The 12,643-nt window shown below is 29.3% G+C and overlaps 1 protein-coding gene across 1 annotated transcript; it reads left to right on the top strand.

Moving 5' to 3' along the window:
- Positions 1–11,052: 11,052 nt before the first annotated feature.
- Positions 11,053–12,206, top strand: LOC116194303. The gene has a single exon (XM_031523085.1). The coding sequence runs from the start codon at positions 11,393–11,395 to the stop codon at positions 12,089–12,091; it is 699 nt and encodes a 232-aa protein (XP_031378945.1). The 5' UTR covers positions 11,053–11,392; the 3' UTR covers positions 12,092–12,206.
- The last annotated feature ends 437 nt before the right edge of the window (positions 12,207–12,643 follow it).

The following is a 12,643-nucleotide window of genomic DNA, read 5'->3' as shown; positions in this document are numbered from 1 at the left end:
AATAACCTCTGAACTCATTAAAGCAAACGCAAATCAAACTACGAAAGCAAATCCCTTTATCTATATATACGCTGCAACTTGTTAATTTCATTGAAGTACTGTTAAGGATTTACATTATAAGTTTTTAAAGCGTATATATGCTAGAGTACGCTAATTATTTCGTGTTAACATGACGATCAGTTATATTGTGGGTGAAATTAGGGCTTTGGAGCCTAAGCTCTCGAAGGTACGCACGGATTATAATTGATGGGCATATCAAAGGGACCCATGACATCGTTGCAAAGAGCGTATAGATCAGATAAAAATTTGCCCATGGCTAAAATCTGTCCATTGAGAAGTTAGTTTTGATTTAATTTCATTTGTGCATATTTGATTAAATTTTTTTTCTTATTAATCATATTTTGTTATAATTTCTTCATTTTTTTCGTGAGACGGAAAATGTCTAAAAATATGAGTTGTATATCCATTTCTATACTTCACAACAATGGGAGATCCCCGCTTTTCATAGGGTAACAGAGTTTTCTTTTGTTCTTGTGTAGATTCCGCAGACGCATATCCAAAAATACTGAGTTTTTCTATATTTTTTGACATATATATCATATGTATGTATAAAATTTTTCAACTTCTATAACTGAAGAATTTTTTGAATTTCATAAATGATGTGGTCCGATTATAGCGAGAAAATATTAGATGTGACTAACTTATACACTGTGGTGTGCAAGTGGCTGCTTAGATTTGTCATGTAGTTATGTACCAAAACAAACCATTTCTTCTTCTTTTTTTAACACTCAATTGGAACTTGCATATGCTACCTTAGTATATTAGTCTCTCCTAACCCATCTATATATATAAGTTTGAGTAGCAAAAAATGATATTCAATAAATGCTATTGAATTAATGCAATTAAAAAATAGAAAAAATTATTTTGTAATTTCTAAAATTAAAATACTACTTAAAGATATATCGCATATGTAAAATTGACTAATTTTTACAATAAATCCTATCAATAAATGTAACAATTAAACTTAATTTTTTAAACAATAAATAATTTAATAAACAAATATTAAAATATATATAGAATATTTTATATTTGAAAATAATTAGTTAATCATATATACAAATTATTACTAGGACACTAATTATATAAATTTACTAGCACATTACAAAATAAAATTAATCATGTGAAAATAAGGATTTTGATCGCAATATTTTAAAAGATATGCAAAATAAAATTTATATATCTAAACATGATGTCTTCAATATATATTTGTTGAATAAATTGCTTACTTATCTACACCCATGATTTCGAAAAAAAAATTAATACATGACTCTAATTTTACGAATGAGGGTCATATAAAAAGTAATAATTTAATTAATGAAAGTAAGGATTTAACAAATGTATTATTTAAAAGTAATAATAAAATTAAATTGTATACTTGCACTTCATATTTATAGTGAATATGAGTAATCTTAATGATTAAATTAATATGCAATGTAATTAAATAGGAAAATTAGTAGCAAACTTGTACTAAACTATTTAAACGTAGTCTAATATATAATTTTTATAATTCTAAATATTCAATTATTGTTAAATTTTTTATTATAGTTTAAAAATAAATTTATTTTTAAAAATTGAAATCAATTTTGAAATCAATTCGTGCAACCCACGAGTCAATATACTAATATTTTCTTGATAATAGCACATGTTTGTCCTGTTATGACTTGTGGAAGTTCTAAATTAAAGTAACACGCGTTCTATGTGGTGTCTCTTTAAGGAGTCACTCTTACTTTTATAATTATAATTATATATATGTATATATATTGTGTGTGATTACCAGAATCTCCCAGTAGCCAATGGGAGGACACGAGTTAGCTAAGGGATGGAGAAAAAAATTCATGAGTTTTCTCACTTGATGGCAAAGTATAAATAGATAAAGCAAACTCGTGAGGAAGTTTCGTAATGGAGGAAATCTTTTTTCTTTTTCTTTTTTCTTTCTGGGTTCCTTTTCCAATTTTTTTAAAGAAAATATGGCAAATTGGCAATATGCTATATATTATTTTTTTCCCTTCTTTTTTTTTAAAATTGTATTTTTTATATTTAGTGATCGATGTCAGATTGATTCGATCTGCTTTTATGTTGCGGATGAAGTTCCATTGGTGGATACCATATCAAGTCCAATACCACAAATATAATGTTAAAAACATCGTATCAACTCCCTGTAATAGCAAAGAAAGAAAAATAAAGTTTATTTGCCCAAACATATAAATTATAGAAAATTTTATATAAAACCCAGCTGACCCACTGAACTATAAAAGTTTGAGCCGCCAGTGTAAAATTACTTTTATTAATTTATTATATTGTACTTGCATATATGTTTTTAGCATGACAATATATATTATTGATAATTTAACATGCCGGATTTTTCAATATTGTTTTTAATCTTAAGTGAACCAAATATTGAACTATACCAGAAGATATAATGAATTACAGACATAAAGTTAGGCAAGTTACGTATGTGTGGAATATTAAAACCATATTTGAGTATACCACATTACTAATGAGTATACCAATGTTGTGGTTTTCAGTTATCGAATTAATAAGTGGTTTGTAGAGAAAGTTCCACCCGTTAAGATATATATTAACAAGAAATTAAGCAACTATTCTGACAAAAGGTTAATATTAGTATTTAGTCTAGACAAAGGCATGTTCCTATCATTTGCTAACGGAAAATTTCCTTCATCGGTGGGTTGGAATAACATCGAAAGTCATGTGCATAGAATTTGATCATATGTTATTTCACTTTGATATATACAGTAGGATTAATTTCATTAAATATGAAACTTTTGCATAACATACATATGCATAAAATACACGATATATACCAACAAATATGTATAGTTAACTTTATATATATATATATATATATATATATTGTAATAAAATTCGCAAGATGGAGCCCAAAGATGCCGACATTTGCCGTTAAAGGTCACGTCATGTATATCCTTTTTATTAGAAAATAAAAGCAATTATTTATCAGCTCCGTTGTCCCTCCAAGTGGCTATGAGCTCGATATAGAATTAAGATTTTTACAAATTATTATAGGAGGACGACTTTATAAAGGAGTCCATGTATTCCTTTTCTTCCCACTTATGTTTTCCTTAACAAGACAACCTTTGATTTGTAGTTATCTCTCTAGCTAGTCATCTTATATGTTATGGGTTAATGCCTTGATGGTCTAACTAACCAACCAGGAGAGGAGACCATCGGATTAGAGTTTGCTAAGCTGAACCAATAATCGAGAGGAATTGCTTATCCTTGCGAAAAGCTCTAACGCTTTGCCAATGCAATGAAAACAATGTTTTGAATCTCGTAAGGAAGAGTGAATATAAAAGAGCACGAAAAATCCCAATAAGAAGATGGAACCATGACATGATTCCAAATCAATCGCAGGTGCCGTTACACTGGATCAATTGCCTTCTCTCTCCACTAATAATATATGCATATCGGTTTGGTGCTAGTAACTTTCCGCTGGTATTAACCATCTTACAAAATTTATTTAGGGTAGGTGGTTTCCCATGGACACAAAATAATAGGAAGTGAAACGTGACTGAGCCAAAATTGTGTTTAAGCAATAGAAATATTGTTGTGCACTTAAAAAGATGACTCATCCTAACCACTTATAAGATGCGTATGCTTATTAATTCGAATCACGCACTTTGATCTAATCTCCGATGAGTTAGAGCCTCTTAAGAGTTTTCACTACAGATCTCTTTGATGGATGTGGATGCATTGTCACACTTTCCTTCTTCCATGGGAGGGGTCTCAATCAAATAACCCTTAAGGAGTGAGATCTAGGGAGGGCTGAAGACCTTTCAAAAATCAAAAGATCAAGCAAAAGTAGCTAGGAAATGGACACATGAATTATTAACTATCATGCTTGGTGATTGATGTGGGGTGGGGTCTCAACTCAACCGCACTACATGGGAACTGAAATGCCCGTTAAAAGGGTGAAAGATCTAATAACTAAATAAAGGAAGGAAAAAGATGGGAAACTAAAGCTAATTTTGCTATATATACGTGGCATTTTCTTAGTTAGGAAGAAAGGGGTTTTGAGAATCCCAAGTGATTTCGACTTTGATTCATCATGTCCCTACCTTCCATACCTTATAAATTAAGTTGAAGCCTAGGGTGAGAGCAAGCCGAGCTAAGTACTCCCGAACTATTTGGATCGCATTAATAATAACTGCTCGGGATGACCTTAATCGTACCTCGCTCAATAGGCTTGATAGTTTAAACAAGCTTACTAAGATTATAAACATGACTCCCCACTCATATTAATTTGGCAAGTCATGTCTATATGACTGAAGAAGGACATATACCAAAAATTCTCGTCGTTCTATTCATATTTCTTTTTCTCATATACTAACATTCTCGCACGTGCTCCAAGCATGCAGAGTTGCTTTCGTATTTTTGCAAAATGAAATCCCAAATTATTGAGAATATTGATATAGCTTTTTTCCACTTACCATACAAAAATGATTTTTTTTGCCTACTTTTCATGGAAAATTGGCTACATCACATAGAAATATGCGGCAGTAATTCTTGCCAATTTTATCATATATATTATTTCATTATTTTACTTGAAATAGTTTTGTGATAAAGTAAAATTATAGAAAAAAAAGTATAGGTCGTATCATCTGAAAAGAGAAAATATAGGGTAGTTTTAAAATGAGGAATTCTCTTAAATTTAATAGATATAATAGATAATAGAAATAGTTCATGTTGTATTCAACCTCATAAATTTCATTTCTCCACTTCCGCAATTTTCAAATTCTATTCTATACTATATATTTAAAAAAAAGTACGATAAGTTTTTCCAATTTAATATTTCTACAATGCCTTTATACTCTTGTGACTTTTCCTCGTACTTTTTTCATCTCGTGACTTTTGATCGCGCATTTTCACTATATTTATAAACCGACTCTTTCTATTCATTTCTCATTTTTGATACTTTATTGCCTCGCGTTTTTCTCAACCGAGTTAGCCCTTCATCACAAGTGTGTTTGTTCTATTATTATTTCACAACAATTTATAGTTTCAAAATTTCATTGCACTATATATTTGTTTTCAATGTCTATTGTCCTAACAGGTTGATACATTCTTTGTCTCATTGCTATGAATCACGTGGTTGTTTTTGGAATTTTCTGTTTTCCCAATTTTTATACCAAAAATAATCGTATCCTTCATAATTTCTACATTTTTTTCGTACCTTCTACTCCCACACTTTTAGTGTGTTTTGTTAATATGATTTTTTCTCACGCGCTTTTAACTCTGTATTTATCGTTCATTCTCAACATTTATTGTCTTACATGTTCTATCATATATTGCCTCAGCAAATTAAACTTTGTACATCTATTATAAAGTACGACAATTCCCAAAATGTTTCTCCAACTTTTTTTTTTCCTTTTTGCTCTCGATAAATTAATAAAATTACTATTTTACTCTTTACTCAAATAATATGAATACTACTAAATATCACATCTTTTCAATAGCATGGCATTCTTTCATTTATTTTAATAGAAAAATCAATTTTTATGTATTCTTTCTCATAACCTTTCAACTTCAAGGCACCATTTCATACTTCTTCACTATAAAAGCTACATAGCATGTTCTTTCTTATAATTATTCACTTTGACAAACGCATCAAACATGAAAAAATTTCCCCATTCAACGCTCACGATTGCTCTTTCCAATTTTCTATTCACATTTGTATCTTTTGTATTTTCTCTTTCGATTTTTAATTGCTTATCCTTTTAATTATTCTTATTCTTTGACTTTGCTAATTGTTGGAAAAAATTTCCCGTATTCTCTTTCTTCGACCATAATCCTTTTTTTTTTTCAATTTTCAAAAACCAACTTATTACCTAATCTTTCTCATGACTTTTCGATTTTAAGGCACCCTATCATACATTTTCACTATAAAAACTACCTAGCATGTTATTTCTCATAATTATTCACTCTGACGAATGTATCAAATATAAAATAACTTCTCCATTCAACACTCACGGTTCCTCTATCATGTTTCCTATTTACATTTGTATCGATGGATTTTCAAAATTTTTATTAAGAATTTTCTTAATTTATTTTATAGATGGATAATTTCTAATGAGTTACTGACATATATACTGTGATTAAAAAATTTATATTTTTGACTAATTTTTCAAAATTTATATTAACTTATTTAAAAATTATTTAAGACATTATGCCATCGGTAATTTATTATCAAAGTCTTGATCAATTTTTTTATGTGATTCTATGGATACAAAAGTACGCATATGAGAGAATAAAATAAAAAGAAAGAGAAGAAGATTTTCAAAGAAAAAAGATACCATATCATTAATTAATTTATTTTTTATTTAATTTCGTTTTCTCTTATCTTAGGTTTCTTCTTCTCTCCCAATTCTTATTCTCTTTTTTTTTTCTTTTTTTTTCTGTCGATAGACATCGGCTACTGTTTTATCCATTATCACTGTAGTGCTTGTTACCACCACCTGCTAACAATGTTGCACAAGCTTAAAGTTCTTATGCTGTCAATGTCCTCATTCACAAGCTCTTGATACATTTTTGTTCTTGCTTCTCATAGGTACGTATGTAGAAAGTGAGAGATAAGTTCATTCCAATGTAAATCTAATATCGATTATTAATACAACTTATCAGTTTATAACTGAAATTAAATTTACTCTTGTACCTTAGATAGGATCTAAAGTGTATTGTTTTATTTTAATTTATTTGTCAAGTATAAATTATAAATTATAATATGAATTACTAAAATAAATTTTTATACATCAATCTGGGTCTAATTAGCTTCCATCCAATTTTATTTCTTTAAAATTTAAACCCGACCCTTAAGGTCTTTAATTTTTAGAATTTTTTCAATTGATTTTGGTTTGTTATTTTTGAATTTTCGAGTTATGGATGTTATTGCAAGACTATTCATGAAAATAATATTTCTGTTAATTATTTTGTAAACTTTTATAAAAATTTAAATTCATTTCTCTATTTTTTCTTTAGGATATTTTATTAAAATGAAAGATCAAGTTAGAAAAATATATCAACTGGAAAATTTTTAATGAAATAAATTATTTTTAAATTGCATTAATTTCATTTTTTTAAAATTCCAATATTTTAATGTTTCTTACCAAAATTTTATTATTCATACACTAGATACTGCACCAGCACTATGTACACTGTGGAAAAAAAAACATAGTTTAAAACGTTGCCCCTGTATGTTCATCCTTATATACCATTTTTAATTCTACATAGTTGTGCTATTTATTAAAAAATTAAAAAAACTATGATGAAAATTGAAAAAAAATAATTTTTTTAGTGAAAGAAAAGAAAAATAACTTAGGTTGAGATAGAGATGGAGTGGAGGTTCAAGAAAAATAAGTAATAAGTAGAGCGGAAGATGACCACGTGTGAGTTGATGGAAGAGCGAGATAATATATATAAGTTTAAAATTTCAGCAGTTTTATAATTTTATTCTTACCTTCAATTTTACTTTTCTTCAATACAGTAAAAAATAATGGGGATAATTTCGTAAAATCGTACAAGAACTAATACATATATTTAAATATAGTGATTTGTCATTAGTATATTAATTTTGTATATACTTTTTTATGTTACACATATGTAAATGCTATTATTAATATATATACATTTTCCGTTGAATTTAATATTATTTATTTGTTTTATTATAAAATTAAAATAGAAATATTTTTTGTGAATATTAATAGTTTCCTTTAATAATTTTTGTTTTAAATTTAATATTTAAATACCAGTGGGATCCACTTGGTAGATTTCCATATGCCATGTTCACAATGGTAGTGCCATGTTACAAAAATTCATTAAAATTAACAGGAAAGTGATGACACGCTAGATGTTATAAGAAACTCATAATTTGTAATTTTTTCAATTAAAAGAATTCGTGCTATAAATAATAAAAAGGCCAATTTTTTACTTTTTTGTGTCATCAACCCTCATAGATATTGTTAACTATATTTTATTTATTTATTTATTATTTATAAATTAAAATAAGAATAAATTTCTGACTAGAAACGGTCGCCAAATAATTCAAAAGGAGATACTATTAATTTACTTATAATTTATATATTTATTTTTTAAAGAAGTTTTCTTATATATCATGTTGTTCGAGTATTATGCATTTTAACCTTTTCAAAAAAGGTTTCACGAGCAACACACGTGTAAATTCACTCGTAGATATAAAATATACGAGTAAAATCTCAAGTTGAGTTTAAGCGCATTAATTAGTACTTGACCACCATGTTGCGTGATGGGCACGATAACGCAAAATGCGCATGTTTGAGAAATTGATAAACCAAAAAAGTATTATACTATTTAAAAATTTGACAAGGGCAAAATATTATAATCATAAAAAGTATAAAATTTTAAAACACATCATGTAAATAACCATATTTCATAAAAAAAATTATTTAAAATAATAATCAACAATTCCAAATTAGTAAACAATATTATGAAAAAAATTTAAACGTCATAAAATTTCAAGATTTAATAATAATATATCAATAATCCGTGTTTTGTCATCTTAATTTTTTATCACTTGCATTTTGAGTAAGTACACTAAAATCGATATTGAAGAATATTTTCAGTTTTCTAAATTAAAGAATAGTAATATGAAAGTGAAAAATGTGACATCATATTTATAATATTATTATTAAAATTTAAAATTTAGAGTTTGAAAATTGAACTTTCAAAAGATTTTTCAAATTTCATATGCAAAAAGTATTACAAAAATGTTTTATACCTAACCAAATTTTCTCATAAAATATTATTGAAAATTAAAATTTTAGCGGTCATAATTATTAGATAATATTATAAGATTTTAAATAATAAAAAGATTCTAGATAGAAGGCTAGCAGACGTTTACGCTATTTAAAAATTTCGAAAATAAAAATATTAGGTAGATACCTACATCTTGTTAGATTAAATTAATTTTAGTAATTAAAATTTCATACCATATTTTATAGATTGCAACATTTTATCATTTATTGTTTTGAAATTAAATTAGAAAACAATTTGAAAATTCACAAAAATTTCCAGAATACCCATATCTTATAAACTTAATTTTGTTTGAAGAACTTAAATTCAAAAAAATTCAGAGAATACCCATATCAATTAAATCTTAGTAAATATTCAGAATATTATCACATTTTAAGAATTTTATTTATTTGTAAAATGAAATTTCAAATAAAAAAATTAAAAAATTAAAAAATCGAGAAAATTTCATTATGCGACTTGCACGTTCTTAAGCCATAGGCCAGTCTGATGTATATTTTACTTTTTGGCACACTATATTGTTCCCACGACTGGATGGAAGCTGATGAGTTATATACTGAACAATGAATCGAGTTCGGAATACTAGTTCCATTCTAGCCTGATTCCATTCTATATATATTTCCTAGGAATTTTCTACCCAATTGATTCGAGAAAAAATGTTCCAAAGATTTAAGTATTATTTGATACGGCATATGGTTTATGAATTTATGTATAATTACCATCAATTTTTTTATCAAATATGTGTAATTAGTTGGCGTCCGACTAATAAGCCCCCATATATATAAAGGATATTTTATTTTTCATTGAGGAAGTATTTCAATTTGATTTTACATGCAAAATTGAGTCAAGAACTGAAAAAGACTTCATCTTCGAGTCAACAAAGAAGAAAGATGGGGATTGCTATGATGCCTCTGTTACTATTTATTTTTTCTGCCACAACAGAGATTTACTGACCTAGCAAAAGATATGTGAATAAGTTGTAAAGGAGCTAAGAATGTTCCGTCGGCGAGAATTAAACTGGATCAGAATTGAAAATTTCATTTATTAAATTTATTAATTTCAAATTCTAAATTATTTGAATATGCATTTATTATTTATAAATAGAAAATAACGTGCATCATTTTTTGAAATTTCATCTCTTTTTTTTCGATGTGAACCCTAGTATTGAAAGCCCAATTAGATCCAGACTAGTTCAGTTGAATCGGGTCGGTCCACTAAGGGGTAAGTTTTTTTTTTTTGTATGACCAGAAGATGAATAAACTTAAAGTCCTCTTGTGATAAAGTAAAAAGACGAACAGAAGCCTCGAAGGTTTCACTGCAGATTGCAAAATGAAACAAGCGTTATTATTATTATTATTATTAGTATTTCTGACTAGAAAAATATAAAGGGCAAAGAAACAAAAATGAAAAGTGGGTATGAGACCAATTCCTTTTTCTAGTGTGTTCTTAATTATTTTGCATATGCGAGGACTTAAACGTGATGCTTTAAAATAATATACATAAAGAATAGTTAAAATCAATGAAGAGACCGCAAAGAAATACCAAATGATGGATTGTAGTGCAACGCTATAAATTCTTATCCGAAATCACGATGTTATAGATTCAATATCTATCAATGAAGCTGCCATGTCCATTTATTTTTTTATTCTTTTATTTTTAAGTCTAGTGCCTCTTTCTTGTAACTGGATAAAACAATGAAAAAGGATAGTTATTTACTAACTTATATATTTTGCTCATTAAAGTTTCTTGTAAACTTAATTTTTCATCAATGAATTCAATTCAAATTCTTCATAGTAACGGATCGATCCGGTTCGAACTGGATTATAGTTGGGATTGTTGGACTTGCAGATATTAGGATGCACACTTAAATAATTCTTCATATTTCTTTCCCTAATTTCACTATACTTCCCAATACCCCGATGTGAATGCTGAAGCACGGAGCACAGCAAAATAAAGCATAAATAAAGCCTATTGACCCCTCATTTTGTAGGTCTCCAATAAAGAATTCAAAACATTTCAAAGAATAAAAGGAAAAGCAAAAGGGCAAAAAAAAATTGACAAATTAAAAAATAGAAAAATGAAAAGAATAATTCACAAAAAGAAGAAGAAGAAAATAATACAAATAAAAAATAAAAAGAATCACATTCCACTCCCATAAATAGCAAAGAACACTGCATGAAACCTTCAACAACTTCAACACTCCTCACTTGCGAACCAAAGAAGAACCAACAAGAAAACAGAACACTCTGCCTTTGAACTCCTCTGCTGTCTGCTCTGTTCTCATTTAAGGCACGGCCTGGATTCCCCTCTATGAAACTGAACAGCAAGCTCTCATCACTGACTACTATGGCTATAGTCTCTCCCTCTTCTCCGATCCGAGAAAGCGATGCTATTGCTGCCCGATCTTTCACCGCACACAAGTTTGTGTTTGAGTGAGGAGGCCTGAAAAGCACAGATCTGTAAATCATATTCAGCCTCAGCTCTCGATCTCTCTGCTTTCGATTCGGTTCATCTGATGGAGTCGTTTCGTTACGGGGCAGCGCTCAAAGTCGCACGAGCCAAGAAAAGTGATAAGAACTTTTTGTTCCATCTGAAGAAGATCGCGAACTTGTTCCGGGTGATGGAGCTGTTTGTCGTGTTGGTGTTGTTGTCGAGGTTCTCCACTCAACTCCCTGAAGCTGTCAAAAGCTCCGGCAAGTACTTCACGGACTTGAAGCTCGCGGTTTTGAGCCCCTGTTTCATCTTTGTGCTCGGGAATGTGATAGTCATCACTCTCTTGGCAAAGTCAGGGCGATTCTCGGGCAAAGACACTGGCTCTAAGAATGACTTTTACGATGAATTCATTGGCAAGAGCGAACGCTTGAATCATGGTACAATTCTGAAACTCAGGGATTCGGACTACCAGGACAAGCAAGTCATATTCGAGAAAGTTGTCCCGTCCAAAGATGTCAATGGTTCCAGCTATTCAGAGGCGACAAAGACTGCTGCTTACAGGAGGAGCCAGTCGGATAAAATCCTTCACAGGCAGAATGAGAAGCCGAAACGTGAACTGAAGCGATCAGTCACAGAAAAGTGTGTGAAAAGGTTCCAATTCAGCGAGAAACTTTCGATTGAAGGTCCGTTCCCGGAGGACTCTATGAGCAACGATGAATTTCGGCAAACCATTGAGGCTTTCATTGCTCGGCAGCAGAGGTTCCTAAGGGGCGAGGAGTAGTATTCTGTCATGTAAATTCCCCAAAAGATTTCGGGTGGGATATTAATTAGTATTAAGTCCGATAATGTTTTTCTTGCAGAGTCAAGGGTTCTGTAAATGTTTTTTTTTTCTTTTATGTTAAATTATCATCCCAAGCAATGGAAATTTTTCTCATTGAAAAAGCATTTCCCTTTCTTTCCTTTCGGTGTCTACCATTCGAGATCTAAAAGTCTAACGGTTCCTGACCAATCAAGATTCGAACCAAACTGGTCCACTATGGACTAAAGCTATACAGATCGTGAATTTTCTTATTTTTATGGCATTTTCTATTCATGAGCTTATTATAAAATTTTGATTTTTTTATCTGATTTCATCTATTTTTGAAGTACTAATTAGAGGATAAATTATTGTCATAGTTGCTATAACGATCATGAATTTTCTCATTTTTATACCAGTTTTCTTACTTCTATTCATGAGCTTACTATAAAATCTTGATTTTTTATTTGATTTCATTTAATTTCAAAGTTCTAATTAACAGATAAATTGTTGTCATAGTTTAAATTGAACTGGACT

Source organism: Punica granatum, chromosome 2 (genome assembly GCF_007655135.1).
Source record: "Punica granatum isolate Tunisia-2019 chromosome 2, ASM765513v2, whole genome shotgun sequence".
In the NCBI taxonomy this organism is placed as follows: domain Eukaryota; kingdom Viridiplantae; phylum Streptophyta; class Magnoliopsida; order Myrtales; family Lythraceae; genus Punica; species Punica granatum.
Note: the sequence above shows the minus strand (reverse complement) of the source record. Positions and strands in the feature narration are given on the sequence as shown.

Excerpts from the sequence above, each read along its gene's own strand:
- LOC116194303 (XM_031523085.1), top strand. The coding sequence starts at position 11,393 with ATGGAGTCGTTTCGTTACGGGGCAGCGCTCAAAGTCGCACGAGCCAAG.